Raw genomic sequence first — 21,701 nt, forward strand, 5'->3', positions numbered from 1 at the left:
CGCCGGAATATCCCTTTAAGCTTGGCTAACTTAGGGCCCTTTCAGACAGAACGATTATTCGTTCTAATTAGCAAAAGTGAACGACAATCATTCAGTATAAACGCAGCCAACAGCCGACCGATGAATGATAATCTTCGCTTTTGTCCGTCTTCCATTTTCTGCAGGCATAAAGATCACCGTTGGCTCATTCACTTTCGGTTGGATCATTCGGTTTAATCAGCGCTCGTTCCGTCGTTCTCAGTCACTTATGTAGCCTATATAATCGACTGAACGATTTCTCGTTTGAACGACCAACAATGTATCTGCTGTATAAACAGGCCGCCGGAGCGAACTCTGATATCATTCTATAGTTCAAACGATAAATCTGCTCGTCTAAACGGATCCTTATTCACTTCGATTGCCCCAATTCACCACACCTACCTTCCGAGAAACCCGCCACCCAATACATCGCTGTCATTACCTTCCACTCTTTTTTTTTAAATTGCATATTGTAAATGTGTGTAAATCCAGAACAAGCAGTAAGCAACCCAATTTTTCAATCCCTTTTTTAAAAAATGTGTATGGAACAAATAGTACTAAATTCCCCAGTTGAACCCCCTTCATCTCCATGGGACTTCCCTTCACTGGAGAGAGATGAAGGGAAGCCCAACAGTTGGGGGTTCCCCTCTATCCCCACTGCAGGGGAACCCCTCCATCCCTGCTGTAGGTAAATCTTTTTACCTCCCTTTACCGGACCCTTTGCATAGTCTCCCATAGGAGTCTTCTGCGATTTTCTGCCAAAAGATAAGTCAAGACCTATTTTTTCACGCAGCAGGGAATTTCAGTCATGTGTTAATATGACGTGTGATAAAGCTTCCTGCTTTTTTTTTATTACCCGCATGCAATAGCATGAAATTTGAACAGTAAAAAAAAATTTTTTGAGTGGTTCATGCGCTAACACGCTCCATAGCAGCGAGCGTATTTACGCATGTGCCCATATGTTTAAGCCTTCAGGGCTTATTCAGACGACCGCATATCGGCCGGGTATTTACGGCCGGACGATATACGGCGTCCCTCTCTGCAGGGGGAGGAGGCGGGCCGGGAGCAGTGCTCTGAGCTCATTCACATGAGTGTATTTGTATGGCATATATTTCCGCAAATTTTGCACGTGCAGTATGCAGTGAGTAGAGCTCATTAATTTCAACTAGATCCTTTGTATGAGCGTAAACCTTCACGTGATGTGCGTGAAAAAAAATGCAGCATGACCTATGTTTGTGCGCCAGACAAGAGCCCATTAAAATCAATGGATGTGCGTAAACGCATAAAACCTGCATAGTTGCTACACATGTATGCGCAAAATCAATGTGATTTCGTACATATTTCATGCATACACAAATACGCGGTGCGAAATATGCAGGCGTAAGTACATTTTGGTTGCGCAGACACACGTCGTATTTGCGAGGCCAAAATGTGCTTACGCCCATGGGAACAAGCCCTGAGAGTGTGTAAAAAAATACGCATCTATGTTCACTGCGGTTTTTGCACATCCCATCTTCTGTGAGTGTGACAAAACTATAGCACTTGGCGTTCTTGTGTTTTTGGTTTTTTTGCATGCGTGAATAACAGATTAAACACAAATGTAAAAAAGCACACATGCGCCAAATATGAACATAAATGTGCGTTGAAAACGGTGCGTTTTTCATTGACCAAAATGGCATACAGCCGTGTGAATAAGCCATTCGTGTGAGACGAACACTAATATATGGAGAACTGCATAGATAAGCACCCTCTGTCAATGGAAACAGGTACACCAAGCGGGTACACACAATAACCAGTAGGAGGACAGCGATGATTGACAGGACCCTCCAATGGCAGCGCCACTGCGTAAATGAGTACACCCCTTCCAAATTGTTACAGTGGAGTGAAAAAATACTTTGTTTAACAAATAACTAAAAACTGAAACATTGTGACTGCATACATTGTGGATTCACACACTCTTGCTATAAAATCCCTAAATAAGGTCTGGCACAGCCAATTAACTCAGAAGTCATGTAATTAGTTGATTAAGTCACATGATGTCAGTATAAATATACCTGCTCTGAAAGACCCCTGAAACTGCAAAACCACTAAGCAAGCAATATGAAGAGCACGGAGCTCTCCAAGCTACTCCAGAGACAAAGATGTGTCAAAGTGTAGATCAGGGTTGGGTTTATAAAGAAATGGAACATCCCGCAGCGCAGCATTACAGCATGAAGGTAAGAATATGGCACAACTACAAACTGGCGAGAAGACCGTGCACTAAAACTCACAGACCAGGCAAGGAGGGCATTAAAAAGACTCAGCAAGGACACCAACGATGACTCTTAAGGAGCTCCAAAGATCTACAGAGGAGATGGACGTAGAGAAGCCGTACGCTCCACGGAGTGGAAGAACACCCAGAAAACCCATTGCCTAAAGAAAAACAAGGTAATACATTCGGAGTTCGCTGGACAGCATGGGGCTGACTACCTGACACCTGTGATGGCTGTGATTGGCTCTCGAGTGCCGCGCTCAGCCAATCAGGGCCAGCGCTCAATGAACCAATTAGATCAATCTCTTGCTGGAGGCGGGGTTTTCAACCCGGTTACCAGCAAGAGATGGTCTGTCGAAGGCTGACAACTTCCACGAAGTCTGCAGGAAAACCAGAAAATAGACCCGGACGGCGCATGCTAGGTGAGTATTCCTTTTCTTTTAATTTCAGGTAGTGTAGCTAGGGCATTTAGTGCTGTCCAAAATGCAGCACCAAGTTGTGCCGCGTTTTCAGCAGCGCTGCCTACTGACTTCAATGGGCGATGAACAGCGTTTAAAAATGTTGAAACGCCCAAAAATAGAACATGCACCACTCGAAAATCATGGCGCCGCGCTGCGATCAAGCAGCTGTCTGCGCCTGTGTGAGTGGTCTCATTGAAAACAATGGGAGTGTTGTACCGCGATTAGCGCAGTGAGGTAAGGGCTGCTCTAATTGCGGTAAAAAGCGCCGGTGTGAGCGATGCCTCATGCTCATGAAAATACTCCACTTTCTTCTTTACTATTGCTTGTGTCACAGTTAAAAATATCTTGCACTTTCAAAGTGGTCGGCATGTTGTGTAAATCAAATGGTACAAACCTCCCCAAAGGTCAATTTCAATTGCAGGTTGTCACGTTACAAAAACCAGCAAGGAGTGGGGGTGAATATTTTTGAAAAGCGCCGTCCTAAACCTCATCCTAGACTAGTGGCAGGATTTATGTGAGGCGCTGCACAGGTGAATGGGAGGATGTGGGTGAAGCCTCCGCAGCTCTGGACAGTCTCTATGTAGTGCAAAAAAGGCATTAGACAGCACATCCAAACAGAAATAAATCCATGCAGGTGGCTGCAACGCTGAAAGCAGACATACCAACGGTGTAACCGGACACTATAAGCGCCAAGAAGTATGCCAGCATTGAATATATGAATTTTGTATTACAATGCCGTTATATTTACTATGTATAGAAATTTCAGGTTCTCTGCATACATTTTTGTGAGAGCCCATCGGCAAGCGATTTCTTCAGATGGCACCCTATACTTTCGTAAATCACAGAAAGGACTCACAGTTAAAACATAACCTTTAATAATCCCTTTAAAAAAAACTGCCATCAGGGCAGATCCTCAGGGGAGGTCCTAAGGAGTCTGGGGATGTGCTTTGTTCTCAGTCCTAAAACTCCAAAGCGGGAAAATGATGTATCCAAATGTCTAAATAAAATCAGCCTTGGACAAATAGGTGTCAGGTTGTGCTGCTGGGATCTGTTGTTCTATATGTGTTTCCAGCAGTACAGCTCCATAGGTGAGGGTTAAATGAGCTGGGTGGGTGTGGATTTCTCCAGCGATGCCAATCCCCTAGGTCTGATGCTCATATATGCCAGCCCCTCTGCCAGAGGAGGCTGGTTTTCCCTTCACCATAGGGTTTTGCTCGCATGTTTGTGTTGTGTGTGAACAGTGATGTGTTCATTGGGTCTGTGCAAGTGCCAGACGTGTATGAACAGTTCTGATCTGTCTTGCATGCAAATTCCTGGCGTGTTGGTGTGAGCTACATGCTGTGGATCATTTGCCATGTAGGGTGAGGTAGGTCCCAAGGTTCCAGTGTGGGGCCATCCCTGTTGGATTGATCGCCCTGCATGCAGGCAGGTTTCATTGATCATAGCATTTGATTAATCGCCCTGCATGCAGGAGCCGCCGCCGGGGAGCAGGAGCCAGCTGACAGATCTCCGCAGTGAGCCTATCTGACAGATAGGCAGGAGCCAGCTGACGGATCTCCGCTGTGAGCCTATCTGTCAGATAGGTAGGAGCCAGCTGACGGATCTCCGCTGTGAGCCTATCTGTCAGATAGGTAGGAGCCAGCTGACGGATCTCCGCAGTGAGCCTATCTGACAGATAGGCAGGAGCCAGCTGACGGATCTCCGCTGTGAGCCTATCTGTCAGATAGGTAGGAGCCAGCTGACGGATCTCCGCAGTGAGCCTATCTGACAGATAGGCAGGAGCCAGCTGACGGTTCTCCGCTGTGAGCCTATCTGTCAGATAGGTAGGAGCCAGCTGACGGATCTCCGCTGTGAGCCTATCTGTCAGATAGGTAGGAGCCAGCTGACGGATCTCCGCTGTGAGCCTATCTGTCAGATAGGTAGGAGCCAGCTGACGGATCTCCTCGGTGAGCCTATCTGACAGATAGGTAGGAGCCAGCTGACTGATCTCCGCGGTGAGCCTATCTGACAGATAGGTAGGAGCCAGCTGACTGATCTCCGCGGTGAGCCTATCTGACAGATAGGTAGGAGCCAGCTGACTGATCTCCGCGGTGAGCCTATCTGACAGATAGGTAGGAGCCAGCTGACTGATCTCCGCGGTGAGCCTATCTGACAGATAGGTAGGAGCCAGCTGACTAATCTCCGCGGTGAGCCTATCTGACAGATAGGTAAGAGCCAGCTGTCTGATCTCCGCGGTGAGCCTATCTGACAGATAGGTAGGAGCCAGCTGACTAATCTCCGTGGTGAGCCTATCTGACAGATAGGTAGGAGCCAGCTGACTGATCTCCGCGGTGAGCCTATCTGACAGATAGGCTCACCGTGGAGAATCATGGCAATTCGCGGCATGCTGCGATTATGGCTCTAGGAATGTGATGATGAAAAAAAACAGAAGAATGGGCTGTTTAGATACAAGGTAACATTAACAGAATAATAAAGCTACCTGAAAATAGTCCTTTACCACAATGGGGAAGTGTGAGGCTTACCTCCGCCGTCCGCACCATAACCACCAGCATTCTCAGCACATCACCACTGGCTTCCTCCTCCCGCCACATCCTCATTATCACCACAATCCAGGGTCGTACACATGAATTTTTCATTTTTCTGGACAACTTATTCAAAAATTACGGGCAGCGACTATTTTTCACCGACACATTGGAAAACCACCATGAATTATAAAGAATACAAGAGCTAGGTGTCTACAGAACCTGCTATTATCTCATTACCAGCATATCCTCTGAGCTGTAATTACAGCCTTAGGGCTTATTCACAGCCACCATCTGAGCTGTCTTCCCCCTTCCCCTCCCGGCTCTCTGCCTCTCTTCTCCCCTCATGCTGTTTGCAACGGGAGGGGGTGGAGCTAAGCTCTGCTCCCATTGTTGGCTGAGGACAAGGGGAGGGGACAGGAGCTTACCTCCACCCTGCCCCGCCCCTTCCATTGCAAACAGCCAGAGGGGAGAAGAGAGGCAGAGAGACAGTGAGGGGGAGGTAAGGGGGAAGAGAGCTCGGATGGTAGTGTATATCGGACGTCCGTGAAAATAGCGAGCAATATACATTCCTATGAATAAGCCCTCCATAACCTGCCTGAAGTACCTCCAGCTTCAGAAAAATTATGGATGCATTTCGTTTTTTCACGGACACTGGAAAGTACCGCTATATTTTTTAGCACCCCACCACATCGTGGTCAGGAGGTACATTGACACATAAGTGGTTTCCTTACTCCGGCAACACGAGGAGAAGTCCCAGTGGAAACCAGAGAGCCCCCCACTATTGTAAGGATCAGAAGAGAAGAACTGGGTGGAGCTACTTCTGCGAGGTTTTTTCTTCTCCGTACAGAGAAGAAAAGGGAAGGGAGGTGCTGCCTGCCAGCTCTTTGCCAACCATGTAAACGGGGTGTGGTAGTTCAGTCTGTGAGGAGGTAAACCACGTGGGCACATTTAGTCGATAAATGATCTGTGACTCTTCTTCACATGGTGGCGGTAGACTCCTCTGCATACGCCTCCCGCACTCTTACAGCCATTTCTGAGTTTACGTCCTGGTCATGGGGTACTTATTGCAACAGGACGTAAACATACATCCTGTGGATGGCGCGGGGTCAGAAGTGAGCCCACACCATCCCGCAGCGGGAGCCAGCTATTACTAATAGCCAGCCTCTTGCTGCAACAGCGGGGAGAGATGAGAACAGAGATCCCCGTTGTTAACTCCTACATGCCGCAATCTATGTAGATTGTGGCATGTGAAGGGTTCACAGAGGAAGCGCATCATCGGCCCTGCCGGCCCCCCGCCGGCCCCTGAATCTTTAGAGGCGAGTGGGGAGATACTCGGCTAAGGCACTACTTGCTCGAGTAATGTGCCTTAGCGAGTATACTCGCTCATCTCTTGTAAAAACTTAAAAAAATAATAATTTTGGAGTCGTCGTAATCATACCGACTTGCAGAAAAAAAATGTATCATGTCATTTAGGGCTTATTCACACGAGTGCATATTGGCCGGCTGATATACGATACCATGTGATGCATTGGATTCCAATGCATCAGCTCACACAGGCATATTCCCACGGCGTAAAAGCTTTTATGCCGGACAGGAAAGATAGTCCTGGAACTATCTTCCTGGCCGGATTATGGCCGCTGCCATAGACTCCTATGGGAGCCAATGGCAGTGGCTGGAGAAGGGAGGTGGGAGGGAGTTTAGCAGCGTGTTTGCAATGGGAGGGGGCGGAGCAGACAAGGCGTGGGACCTTAGATTAGCTCTGGTCACACCCCCTCCCATTGCAAACAGCCAGAGGGGAGGCAGGAGAAGGCGAGCCGGTGAGGGGGAGGAAAGAGGGAGACAGCTTAGCAAAGTTAAACTGTCTCCCGGCCGATATACGGTCGTCTGAATAAGCCCTTATGCTGTATTATTAATGCTGTAAAAAAAACAAAAAAAACCACCAAATTAATGTTTTCAGCTTTAAAAAAATATATAAAAGTTTTACAATACATTATATGTACCCAAAAATGGTACCAATAAAAACTACAGCTCGAGGTGCAAAAAACAAGCCCCCATACGGCCACGTGGAGGGAAAAATAAAAAGTGATGGCTTTTATAAAGTGGAGGTGAAAGTCATAGCTTTGCCCTTTGGGCCAAAATAGGCCATGTCCTTAAGGGGTTAATGAAGAAGAAGCGGGTAATCCCCTCGCCCTTCATCTATGAGCCAGAAGCCCACTCTCCACTTTTGTACGCCGCCAGTCCGGGACACACAGGGAGCAGCTCCACAGCGGCCGCACAAGCCGAGTGCAGTACATACAAACGTTGGGCAGGTGGCGCTGTGGGACACTCAGCAGCGTGAGAAGATTTGCGTGGGGCGTGGCTAGACGGGGACCGTTATGCGGGCGGATCAATCAGGAGGAGGGGGCGGGGCGGAGAGCGGCGGTGAGCCTGGCGGGGCTCCGGTCCTCACATCCCTGTTCCCGAGGTAACAAGATGGCGGCGCCGAAGCGGACGGTACCGGGACTACTCATCCTCCTGTACGGTGAGTGACGGGCAGCAGGGCGCTGAGAGCCTAACGTATACACCGCGTGCACAGAGGGACGTACCGTGTGTACAGCGGCCACCAACTACAGGACCTCCCCTGTAGGACTCCATGTAAACAACGTAACCTATAGACCTCAGTGTGTGTAGAGTAGTCCCTGTAGGATATACAATGTAAACAACGCCCCCTGTAGACCACAGCGTGTATAACACCCCCTATAGGACACCATGTAAACAATGATCTGTGTATAGAGCAGTCACTATAAGATATACAGTGTAAACAGCGCCCCCTATAGACCTCTGTATAGCCTATAGGGGCTGCTCTATACACAGAAGTCTATAGGGGACATTGTTTGCATTGTATATACTATAGGAACTGCTCTATTCCCAATGTAAACAGCGCCCCCCATAGACTTCACAGCATGTGTAGAAGAGCTCCTATAGGACACATCATGTAAACAGTGCCTCCTATAGACCTCTGTGTATAGAGCAGCCCATATAGGATATACAATGTAAACAGTGCCCCTATAGACTTCACAGCGTGTGTATAACACCCCCTATAGGACACACCATGTAAACAATGCCCCCTGTAGACCTCAGTGTGTGTATAGAGTATTCTCTATAGGACACCATGTAAACAACATCCCCTATAGACCGAACAGCGCATATAGAGCAACATCTATAAAACACACTATGTAAATAGCACCCCTATAGACCACACAGAATGTATAGAGTAGTCCCTATAGGTCAAACCATGTAAACGGCACCCCCTGTAGACCAGTGTGTATAGAGTAGTCCCTATAGGACCCACCATGTAAACAATGTCCCCTATAGATCTGTGAATAGAGCAGTCACTATAAGATATACAATGTAAACAGCGACCTCCATAGACCTCTGTATATCCTATAGGGGCTGCTCTATACACAGAAGTCTATGGGGGGTGGGGCGCATTGTATATTCTATAGGGGCTGCTCTATACACAGAAGTCTATAGGGGGCATTGTTAACCCTATAGGGATTGCTCTATTCACAATGTAATCAATGTCCCCTATAGACTTCACAGCTTGTGTAGAACAGCCCCCTGTAGGGCACATCACGTAAACAGTCCCTCCTATAGACCTCTGTGTATAGAACAGTCGCCATAGGATATACAATGTAAACAGTGCCCCTATAGACTTCATAGCATGTGTATAACAGTGCGTCCTATAGGGGCTATGTAAACAATGTCCCCTGTAGACCTCAGTGTGTACAGAGCAGTCCCTATAGGATATACACTGTAAACAATGCCCCCTGTAGACCTCAGTGTGTACAGAGCAGTCCCTATAGGATATACAATGTAAACAATGCCCCCTGTAGACCTCAGTGTGTGTATAGAGCATTCCCTATAGGACACCATGTAAACAACATCCCCTAAAGACCGAACAGCGCGTACAGAGCAATATATATAAAACACGCCATGTAAACAGCGCCCCCTATAGACCACACAGTGTGTATAGAGCAGTCCCTATAGGACACACCATGTAAATAATGCCCACCCTATAGAACTAATTGAGTATAGAGCAGTCCCTACAGGACACATTATGTAAATGCCCCCCTATACCCCTACCTGTAGGGGGGCCTAAAAAACAACCCCTTTAGGACACATCTAAAAATGCCCCTATAGGGTGCACATCATATATAAAACTTCCTGGTATAGAGCAGACAATGTGTTTAGAATGGCCCCTATAGATCATACATTGTGTATAGAACAACCCCTATAGAACACGCAGACATGTTTAAAGTGCCCCCTGGTGGACACATTCTTTAAACAACGGCTACCATAGTACACACATCAAGGGTGTATAGAACGGTCCCATATGGGGCGCACATTGTGCATAGAGTAGTCTTGCTGTATACAACAGTCCCTATAGAGTGCACAGCGTGTAGGGCCGCCCCGTGGACAGTATGTTCTCCTATAGAACATCCTGGAAGGAGGCCGCCCTCAAACTAGAACAAAACATAAGGGTCTTTATACATAGTGTGATGGGTCCGGCTCTCGCTGCCGGTGGCTGAACCGCCAGAGATAATGTGTCCGCTGATCAGTCCAGTGCGGGCGGGAGAATCGGGCGACGATCGCCCCGTGTAAACAGGTAAGGGTTCTTCTATGGACGATGGCCTGAGTGTGGCTGGACGCGGTCGCCAACAGGCTCCGCCTCCATCCACTGAGCCACCACATGGGTGGTAAGCGCGCCGTGTCACCTGCCACCCCTGTGTCCCACAGCGGAGGGGACTGTCAAGCAATCTGTAATGTTCTGATCCTGGCGCTTCGCCTTCCTCTCCGCTGTTGGCCGTTCTGTGACGGACCCGTGTTATATACGTGCCGACCCATGGTAGTACATCCGAGACCTGCATGGAGGTGTCTTATGGCACGGAGGCCTACATGTTCTCATCGATGGCGTAGAAGTAATAGGACGGTCTTGCGGTCTCTGCCCGGCGTCTACAAGACCTGGAGGTCAGACACCTTCTCGTCTGCAGACTCTTCTGCTGCCGTTGCCATGACATCCGCTTCTTTCCTCCCTGTGAGCCATTACACCGGTGTCTGATGGGTATTTAGATCCCAGGGCCATCCGTGGGCACAAGTAGAGCGCCCCCCGGGGATGGACAGAATGCTGGGTTTGCTTTGTGCTCCGTCATGCTTGGGATTACATAGAGGAAGCCGTCCTTCTCCGGTGATACGAGGGAGCGGCTGTATCTCTGCTCCGCAGGCACTTCCTGCCCGTCATCCGGTGGCCACTGCTAGTAAATCCTCCCGACACATATTTATATCACTCGTGTAGTGCCATGACCGGGATGGGAACACTGCCGTCGTCCGTGTCCCCAAGAGCTGTCACTCTAACCTTCCTGCCATACACACAACGTCTCGCTCTCCTCATCCTTGTCCCGGGGCTTACAATCCAATCCCCGTCTCGCACAATGTAAAGACATTGCATCTCACAGGGCTGCAAGGGATTCTCACACACGTCACAAATCACATTGTGCTCGAGTGACGCTCGCATGAATTATGGCGCTCACAGGCCGGGGTCCGAGGAATCGGGGGATGTCAACCGGCTTCTCATTTCTGCGCTGTCACCGTGGACGTCGGCGCCGGGGACTGATCTCCATAGGAGTGCGCAGCCTGCAGAGAGGAGTTTGCTGGCGCCGACTCACATGGGTGACAGCATGGAAACGGGGAGTCGGGCGCACACAACCGTAGTAGCCGTATAGCCTTCACAAGGGACTAACCGAGCCCCACGTTTACAAGGGAGAGGGTAATCCTCCGTCTCGGAGGGTAGGGCAGCGTACCCCACGTTGGCGCCCCATTTCTGGCTGTAGGCTGTACCATGTGCATTGTTTTTTTCCCGCTGTGGGCATAAAGTGTCGCTTCTTGCCGTACATTCCTGGATACGTTGGCAATTGGGTGGGAAGGTGACATAGCAATCGGCTGCCGCAGTCCTACACCCCCATAAGTAGTAGTTGGCGCCCCGTGTTCCTCGCCCAGAACCATAACTCGGTCTTCCGGAGACTCAACAAAATCTCCCTAATATTTCCACTTGCTGCCATTGTTCCCAACGCCCATCTAATCCGCAAACTGAACTTCTGAACCTTTTTTTTTTCCTTTGCTTCCCAGCCAGCTTCAGATTTCCACATTGTTGTTTAACCCCTTAAGGACCAGACACTACATAGGGATTTTACCCATGTGGCGGTTTTACTGCCCTATCTTTTTTTTCCTGCAGTTAGGGCTTATTTTCAGGGTAGGGCTTATATTTTGCCCCACTGAAAATCCTTGCATGTGGTGCTGCAAAGTCGTGTGACTTTAGTGCTACAAAATTGCGGTATTGCCGTGAGCCGCCGCCGCACGGAGCAGAGATGCGATATCGCTGCGATTTTTCTCGCGGCAGTGTCGTGTCGCTCGTGTGAAGCAGGCCTAAAGCCCAGGGCCAAGTGCCATAAATTTATGGTGCTGGGTCCCTAAGGGGTTTAAATGGCCACTGGCCAGTTACTGACAAGCGCACATTCACAGCTGTTATCATTACAGATTGTGAAGGCACTGAGCATGCCCGACCAGTAAACAGCGGGGGGTACAGGACGTAGCCGTTGGATACCGATGGACCGCTAAGTGGGGGAGGGGGCGCAGGTTTAGTAATATCTCTGCAGCTTTGTACAACTAGTTATAACGTCCTACTGAGGAATTACATGTCATCGTCTCATGCAGCACATAACTTTCACCCTGACTCGCCGGGGTGCCCCTTTACCATATTCAGTCCTGTTTATAGTTGGCTCGTGCTGCCAGTTCACATTATGCCCAGGCAGGCGGGTGCCAGGAATCTGCTGGCAGAGCGAGGAGCCGTTGGGGGCTACACCAAACAAAGGCCTTTCCTCCCCCACGAGGTTTGTCGTCTTTAATTGCTGTGCCTTCCCTTGCAGACAGGATGTTGTGCTGCGGGGCTCGTGGGAAGTTATTGTGGACTGTAATGGGGACGGCAGAGGGATCCGACGGCCAACTCCCCAGGCCGTGGTGCCCTGCGCTCCCTTGGGGGGCTCAGACCTAACCCAGACCACCTGCCCCTGTGAGCTGCGCCAGGCTCTGTGTGTACTGCGTGTGACGTGTAATACACAATGACAACACACCGGTAGTGAGCCCTTAGGCTGTATTCACATGGGTGCGTATGAATTTGGGCCAGTGGAAAATAGTTTTCTGTGTTTCCAGGCACTTGTCATCCCCGACAGAGCATCCCTTGATGGTAACAGGGTTTAAAGACCCCGCCTCCAGCAACAGATTGCTCTGATTGGCTGAGCCACGGTTCAGCCAGATCAGAGCCAGCGCCGGATGCACCAATGACAGCCTTTTATTTGCCGTTCTGCGCCATTAATGAACTAGACCTGTGCTCGCTGCAGAAGTGTGTTGGAAGACCCTACGGCCACACTCCCACGTAGGGGATTTGGGGCAGATTTTGACATGAATCCCCAGCAGGCTTCACCTCTTCAAGGATGAAATCTGCTGCGGATCTTCGTCAAACTTCACAGCCGTGAAGCAGATTGTGGTGCGAATGCACGAACACGCCGTATAGTCAAATGCTGCGGACATGTCAAGGCAAAACTGCAGCATTTTGACACGATTTTTCTATGGGGATGTCAAAAAATTGCACCATGACCTCCACTTCTGAATAGACCCTTCGTGAGACCATTGTAACCCGTCCCCTGAACACATCAACAGAAGAAAAACACGCAGTTTTGCTGATACGGTTTTTATTGCATTCGGTATGAACAAATAGAGATTTTTTTTTTAACAATTTCTGTGTTTTGCTTATTATTTGGCACAAACGCCCTGCGGCCAGATGTCCGCGTTGTAGATGAATATGAAAATGACCTAAGCTGCAAACACTGCGAGAGATTTTTTTTAACATAATTTTTTTTGCATTAGTTGTGTTTTTTTTGCACTCGGGCTCTGAGAATAAAAACATACCAGAAAACGCATTTTTTTTCTTTTTTTGAGCAAAAAATGTCCAGGATCTGTTTTCGAGGCTCCAGTAGTCGGCGTTCTGGGATGAGTGCAGGGCTGTATTCACTGCTCTTGCATGTTGGGAGATCTTTTTAGTGCACATTTGTTACCTTTTTATGCTTTGGTTTTTTTTATTATTTTTTACGGTTATTAGAAAAATGAGGATTTGCTACAATTAGGAAAATCACCATAAAAAATGACTGCTGTAAATACACCCTGAAGGGGCTTGTAGGAGTTTGAAGTCTGTCAATTTGGGCTTAGAATTACAAATAAAACCTCTCAGCTGCCCCTTAGGATTTCCCGGATCTGTGCCTGTCGGTACAGCTGACCCCCACCTGTTGGGCAGCTCACACTTCAGAGAGGGGCAGTTGTCAGCAGCTGCTGGTTCAGGCAAATCAAACACATCCTGGGAGATGGAAAGTGCAGCAGCTGATTGGGATTTGAGGTGGGCATGCGGCACGTCAAGGGGTCCTGCCTGCTGCTACCGGCTGGCCACATACAGAGTTAGGCCGGCTCCATACAGCCATATCTACACACACATTAGAGAATAGAACACAGTGATTTCAATGGATTCGGTCACATTTCTGTATTTTGTGCATATTTAAAAAATCTAAATAAAAAAAAAAAAAGGGTCATGTTCTGCTTTTCTGCGTACTTGCGCCCCAGAGATCCTCATAGAAGTCAATAGGGGGGGTGGGGGGGTGGAAATGTGTGAAACATTGCATGATTGCACAGGAGAAAGAACACGTGGAACTCATTAGGACTAATTAGCCATTCCAATTGGTGTGTCTTTGTCTGACACGCGCAAATGAATCTGCCTTGTGTGTGCAAAAAGTACAGTAAAATACGCCTAGGTGTGTGCAAAAACGCTGCTCATGTGAAGTTGGCCTAAGGGTGCATGCACACGGGGGGAGTTACTGCTAATTTCCCACATGTGTCACATGCCGATTTTGTCACTGATTTCACCCTATGTACTGCAAAGCATGGAATCCACATAACCGGCCTATTGGTTCATGTAACATGGTGTGTAAGGCTGAAAAGACATACATCCAGTAAAGCCTGTTCTCCTGCCGTGTTGATCCAGTGGAAGGCAAAAAAAAAAGTTTTAGAAGCCAGTTTATCTCATTTTAGGGGAAAAAAAGTTCTTCTCAACTCCAAATCTGGCAATCACTATATCTCTCTGTATCAACAACCCTTCTGAAGTAAGCAGTGACTACATCAGGCTATTTACATGTGAAGGTTTACGCTTGGACAAAAGATCTGTGTGAAGAGAATCACAGCATGTCCTATTTTGGTTAAATTCCCGGCCGAGAATAGAACCAGCGCTGTCCACTGTTCTGGGCAGCAGAAGGTCGGGGTGTCCGTGCGAGTTGTGTCCAAGGATCTTGGCTGCAACCTGCACACGGCTGCCTGAATGTGGCCTAACTTGTAATATTGTTATACTCCAGAAAGGAGTCCAGGAAGTCTTATCGAATTTGCCATCACCACGTCCTCAGGCAGAACGTTCCATAGTCTCACTGCTCTTACAGTAAAGAACCCCCTTCTATGGTGTGTAGAAACCTTTTTTCCTCTAGACATAGAGGGCGCCCCCTTGTTACAGTCCTGGGTATAAACAGATGATGTGAGAGATCTCTGTCTTGTCCCCTCATGTATTTATACATAGCTATTAGGTCGCCCCTCAGCCAGCTTTTTTTTTTTATAAACTAAATAGTCCTAAAACAGATTTTCTGCCTGGAAAAAACAATGTCTCCACCTTTTGTGACTACGCCAGTAGTGGTGTGCGGCAGGTAGGTTTGCCAGGTGGTGCCCTTGCCCCGCTGCCTCTCTTGTGAAGGGCTCTGTACTCTTTGTGTTGCGGCCGCGGATGTAGCAGTATTGCTTTTAATTGAGTAAACGGATGTCATCCGGACGGGAAGGAAGAACAAATCTCTGCTCGGCGGTCACTTCCTTGTGTAAGCTACACGCTGACACAGATTGTCAGGCTCTCACAGTTTATAGAGAGGAGAACGTATCTTTTGTGGCTAGCTGTTCAGCCCGTCTGTGTTGGCGCCACAGAGATGTAAATGCGTAAAATACACGATTGTAGCAAACTTTAAGTTGACACAATGTAAAGCATCCAGCTAAAGTTTACTGCAGCTGGACATTTAATGCAATGAGTGTCAGGTTAATGTTTGTTTCACCTGGTATGATGAAATACGTGATCCCAAAACCATAGTCAGGGCCTTCTGGAGTCCATAGAGGCCCAAGGAGTCTTCATCTCTGTCCATCCAGGCCATCGGTTCCCACGTGTCTGCTCTCTGTTCATCCCATTCGTGGTGCTCCAAACGATTGACTTGTGCGAAAATGAACCATGGGCATTTAATGTCAACATGACCAACAATTGAACGATCTCATTTTACTTATCCAATTCACCTATTGTGTGTTGGTGGTATGCCAGCATACAAATCATGTGTAAGTTGTTGTGTACAAAAGGCAATCGTTCAGTCATTCGCAGACCGTTCCAGACTCCTCTGACAGACCAACGGGGGGCCTGAACAGAAAATGACCCCAAAATGTCACCTATTATCTGTGCGTGGACCTAATTTGAAACCCAACAGCTTGTTCTAACGATTAACAGATCCATGTGAAAGGACCTAGAGTGTGTGAGTGGAGATTTCCAATCCTTGCCCGTCCACGGTGGCCAACGGCCATACAAATTGCAGTGACAATCGTGCAGCTATTGGCTGCCGCAGACGGGTATGGTTGGGCTGTGTGTAGCCTGCGGCATCGTGTGTTTCCACCCTGTAGAAGACATGGCTGAGCCTCACCCCATAATCTGAGTCTACCACCCGATACTCCTGCGGAGGTTGACGATTTATTTTGAATTATGCGGCGAAGTTCCGCTTTCGTTGCCGTACGTTTTTCTGTAACTTTCATCCCAGCTTTCACACAGGAGAGATGATCGCTCAGTGATGGAGGCGGAGCGGCTTGGAGGTCACTTCCGTCTGTTCACCTCTATTCACAGTAAGGCTGGGTTTCCACGGGACGGAAATGCAGCGGAACCGCACGGAAATTCTACAAGATTTCCGTAGCGGAAAGGCTGATTCAAAACATTTGGCGCAGGTTTGAAACGTTTTTTTTTTTTTCAGCCTGTATTCCACTGCAGAAATCTCTCCCCATAGAAGAAAGCCCGCAGCGGAAACGGTGATACAATTAACATGTCGCGGGTTTGAATTCCGCGCCACATGTCAGTTTCCGTGCCGCTTGTCCGCAGAGGATGGACAGCAGCGTGTGAACGAGATTTTTGCAAGTCTCCTTGATTTAGGTATAAAACGTCTGCACGGAAGTTCCATCACAATTCCGCCCCGTGTAAACGGATAAATGATTGTCGTTTATACAAGCCGATCGTCGTTTGCTTTTTATGCCTGCCTAAACTAACCAACTAATAAGTGAACAAATCATCGTTAGTCGTTGGCAGCATTTACACTGAATGACTAGCGTTTAGATTTGCGCAATCCAGCGATAATCTGAACCATAATGGTTGCATGTAAAAGGGCCCTTGGGTGATTTGCTTGTCTTCGGCGTGATTTGGGTTTCCGCGGTGTGTTGGTGGTGGGCACGAGGCAATGGCAGTTATATGGATGTATACCCAGTGATGTTCCAGGAGCCGTACATCAGATACCGGAGCAGTTACACATTCCTGCGGGTGTTTTGTCCTCCGTTTCCGGGGTTTGTTCTGCTGTGATTTATGTTTCCTCTTCACGCAGGATGATGTTTTCATTCTCTGTTATGATTTGCACTCTTCCTGTTAGCGTAGATTCATTATTTACCACTGAGGTGGAGAATGACGTCTCTGGATCTCCAGGCTCCGACCTTCAGGTCGTTCCTATAAAAGCTCTTTAAAAGGATCCTTTGTGATCAGAAGCCCCTTAGATGCATATCTGCTGGCAGCTCTGATACACGGTGATGGGCATAGTGTCTCTCACAGATTACCAGTGGCTGTCATTGTTCCATATTGTAGCCACTCGGGGGACCAGACATCCATACAAATCTGAATGTAGCGATGGTTGTAGCAGTTTATCAGTCTGTCTCCCATTGACTTTGGTCATCCTGCTATCATGGCTGATGAGACCTCCAGAAATGGACTGGATGGCGCGGTGACACAATGTTACATTTAACACACCTATTAACACTCGTTCTTGAATGACTTGTGAACAAACTTGCATGGAGATCCCCTCTACAAACCATTTATGCTGCGGAGTCGGCCCCTGAAGTATAGCGGATCCACCAGTGTAACTATGCCACGTGTGAGGTGGCACCTGGCACTGGCTGGTAATACTTGTATATAAACAAGAGTAAAGTATCTAACCTCACATAATGTCCTTGTTGTTTTTAGCTTATTTATTTGTCTTTACAGAACTGTATTTTGTGGATAATGTAAGCGGTGGCCATTCACATCCCGCTGTCACTCTGTCCCCGGCGGGCCGCTTGGCACCTCTGCTGGATGAGTCTCTGCGCTGGGGGGTTGGGAATTACAAGGGATTTGCAGACTTGTTCATCTGTCTCCCATTCTGGCTGATTACACTGAAACAAAACCCTTTCTGCACAGAGTGACCTCATTGTGATCTCCCTGCCTGGTACCTCCGCCATGAGGTCATTGTCAGCAGGCTTCATGTATGCTTCCTATCTTCTCCGCTGTCTGACATGATCATTTTTTCTCCCCTCAGATTAGGACGTGTTCATCGCTAACACGGGTGGAGGGGCACGGCACGCTGCTCTGGAGGAAAAGGCTTGCAGTTTGGCTGTTATGTAGCTTATGTTTATTCGCTTTATAATAAACATTCCATCAACCTTCTAAAAGAGACTGAAGGGGAGGGAATTTACCGGGGGTTTACAAAGTGCACCAAAGTGAAGGGATTGCATGCCCCACCGTACATTTGGCACATCTTTAGCCAGTCCATGCTCCAGAATGTGGAATCTTTGCCCACTATAAGCTGATGGAGATTTCTGCTATAATTTACAGCTGTAAACTTTAGAAAATCCCCTGGGCCGCATGAAGCCATCACCCTTGTGCTAACCTCCATCCCTTTAATTAAGGTAGTGAGCATGGCGTAAACATGAAAAAATGCTGCAAATTTGTGTAAATGCAGTGGGAGCTGAAATTTGTAACTTGCAGACCAACCAAAGATATGCACGTTTATTATAACAGGCGCGCCCTGCTGCTGAAGATTGAATTAAAGGGGATGTCCAGACTTTTACTATTGGTTGCCTTCAGGACAGGTCATCAATAGTTGATCATCGGGGATCAACGATGATTCCTGGTGCCGGTGTAAAATGCAGTTAGCATCGAAAGCAGATCAATATTGCAGCTTCCCGATGTCGGGCTGCTGCAATACAGACGGCGCTCTTTGCTTCCAGGTCTGCCCACGATGACAGTAATGCTGCGAATCAGCTGATTGGCAGCGAACCTGAAGAGCGGATCCTCGCTAATCAACTATTGATACCCTCACCTGAGGATAGGTCATTGATAATAAAAGTCTTGACAATCGTGTTAGAATCGCAAGTCTTTAGTAAATTCCCCTCAAAATCTATTACATTTAATTATGATTAACCTCTTCATGACCAAGGCCTTGGATGATGCCTAAATGTCCACCTTTTTATATTCGCTAAGCAATACATTCTAAGAGTTAATATGTTTGAAATGATACTTCATTTTTTTGTGGCATAGATTGAGCTTTTATATGGTACCAGGACCAGGCTGGTGTCTTTTCACTTTTCCTTTTTTTTTTTTTAAATTTAGAAAAGTGGGAAGAAATGGTATAACATTGAAATCTTTACTTGTTCTATTTTTAATTGGATGTGATAAATTTGAAAAAACTAAATTAGTTTAAAAAAAAGGAATAATCTTGGACTTCTGTGTATTACAATACTAAGTATGTGAACTTTACTTACTGGCAGAGCATCATACACTGAGATTTGGCACCAAAGTGAAGTGTGTGTGCGCGTGCGTGCGTGCGTGTGTGGTGTCCCAGCTAGACGATACATGAACTATTAGATTATATATACACACACATACAGAGGGCAGACATGGCAGGGTTAAGCTGTACTTGCACCTTTAAAGAGGACTTGACATGGGATAAATTCAGCGGGCCTGGCTGCAATGCTCTGCAGCAGCCCTGGCACTGGCCATGTTTTTCATCCTTGCCTCCACTCGCCCAGATGGAATTTTCTTAGTTTCACATCCCAGTGCTGTTAATGTGTCCAGGGGGTAGTCCCCACCACTCATTCTCAGTGGTTGATGTTGGACTTTAGGGGGGTTATCCAGGCAGCGCCCGCCCAGGATTCATTGGGGTCAGAGCAGAAGTGCTGCTCTGACCCCTGTGTAGTGGCTGGTGCTTGTAATTGCAAGTGCAGTTCTCATAGAAATCAATGGGAGCTGTGCTTGTAATTGCAGGCTGGGGTCCCATTGATTTCAGTGACAGCTGCACTTACAATTACAGGCGCTGCCCATTACACAGGGGTCAGAGCAGCTTCCTCTTTAACCGCAGTCTATCCCGGCGGGCACTACCTGGATAACCCCGAGAATAGAGTTGGCAGGCCACGACTATGCAGCCAGCCCCACTGACTTTATCCCATAACGGGCCTTATTTGAAGGGGTTGTACAGGATTAGAAAAACATGGCTGCTTACTTTCAGGACTAGTGCCACTCCTGTCAACAGGTTGTGTTTGGTATTGCACATCAGCCCCATTTGCTTCAATAACGCACACAATTTATGAACGGCTGTGACACTGTTGCTGGAAGAAAGCAGCCATGATTTTCTAATCCTGTACAACCCCTTTAACCCTTTCTGAATCAGGTATTTTTCATTTTCTTTTTCCATTAATGTGGGATTGCGCAAGAGAGTTCGAGACTTTTCCTTTAATAGGCTTGTCTGGGGAGATAAACTTCCCTGAATCCAGCCTGGATCAAGTGGTTCTGGCACCTCTACTTCACGGGGTCCCAGAATATAGGGCTTCCTCCCCGTTCCCGTAGTCGGTGATGAGTTTGTGGGGAGCTCACTGACGGCTCCTCTAACTAAACCAGTCGCCTTCTGTCTCTACATCAGCCATTACAGAGAAGTGGTCTGGATTGGGGTCTATTCAGACATCGCTGATTTGTTGAGGATTTTACATGAGATTTCACTCCTTCAGTTTAAAGTGTGAAATCTGCTGCAAATCACCTCCAAAATCTGCAGTAAATCAGTGATGTGTGAACACACCCTAAGTTATTGAAATGAGTCGGTTAGCCGGGCCCCTGCAAGACCTCGCCGACCACAGGCAGAGGGAGGAAGCTCTGTAACACACGACCCAGCCAGGAGTGGGGACACCAGAGAGACCTTTTTCTTGTTCCATAGGCTACATTCGCACAGGTGAGCGCGATATTGGACCAAGAAACTCCGTCCGATATGACGCTTACCAATGATGCAAATTGTTCTTCATTCGAAAATTTCCGGCATCACTTTGAAATTTGCGATCTTCAGGCACGTGATTCTCACCGTCGGAGGCATCTGACTCTTTCCCATTGTTTTCATTGCAAAAAATGATACCGCATGGCATGCAACGTTTAAGGGTCCCACTGAAAGTAATGGGCGAGGCATTCCAAGAGAACACCAAAAAGTAGGACGTGCAGCCATTACTTATTCAAGTTTATTTATTTTTTTGCAGCCTCGCTGTAAAAGGAAAAGAAAATTGTTCATATGAATAACTCCAAAAGAATGGATTTCCTATTCTTGCGGTTTTGTGCTAGCGCTCGTGTGGGTGTAGCCTGAAGGAGAGCTAATGTGCATACCCGAGAAACAAGTAACGCAACGTGCCACAATCGGACAGAAGGAAACTGGAGGCTTGTGGACGTACAGCAGAGATACTTTATGGCTCCGTATGGTATATAAGTGTAGCATAGCCGTCTGCATGAGGCCTTCGGGATATTCCTGAAGATGGTGGATATGGGCTTTATTAGAATCTGTGTATATCTGCAGGAAATAGGTGTGAGCACGTTGTGTGTCTGCAGTCTGAGCGAGGAGGGTGGGGAATGGATAAGTCTGTAAGAGGATGAGATGAGGAGCAAAGTGATAAGACGCTGATTAATAGAGAATAAGGCCGTGCATCATCCCTGTGTTCAGGGGACGGCTCATTAATCCCCAGATCAAAAGGTGGTCTCAACGCTTAAGCCATAACGCTTAAGCCATAACCTATGTGATATATACACTCTTAAAAAAAAAATGCAAGTCAAGCACCTAGAAGAAGTTGTCACTTCGTATTACATCTTGTATCCAAGCTAGAGGTGGTACAACAGGGTACTGGAGCCTCCATGCCCGCCCGTATCACGTGTTATATTAAAACTAGAGGTGGTACAACAGAGTACTGGAGCCTCCATGCCCGCCCGTATCACGT

General features: G+C 47.7%; 1 protein-coding gene across 1 annotated transcript in view; it reads left to right on the forward strand.

Annotated features, from left to right (window-relative positions):
- The first annotated feature begins 7,649 nt into the window (after nt 1-7,649).
- The window catches only part of JAM3 (junctional adhesion molecule 3), a 35,671-nt gene continuing 21,619 nt past the window's right edge, over nt 7,650-21,701 (forward strand). Inside the window, exon 1 of the mRNA XM_066607042.1 lies at nt 7,650-7,776. Within this exon, the coding sequence (XP_066463139.1) occupies nt 7,728-7,776 (49 nt within the window). The 5' untranslated portion in view covers nt 7,650-7,727. The remainder of the gene's footprint in view (nt 7,777-21,701) is intronic.

This window comes from Eleutherodactylus coqui, chromosome 6 (genome assembly GCF_035609145.1).
Source record: "Eleutherodactylus coqui strain aEleCoq1 chromosome 6, aEleCoq1.hap1, whole genome shotgun sequence".
Lineage (NCBI taxonomy): Eukaryota > Metazoa > Chordata > Amphibia > Anura > Eleutherodactylidae > Eleutherodactylus > Eleutherodactylus coqui.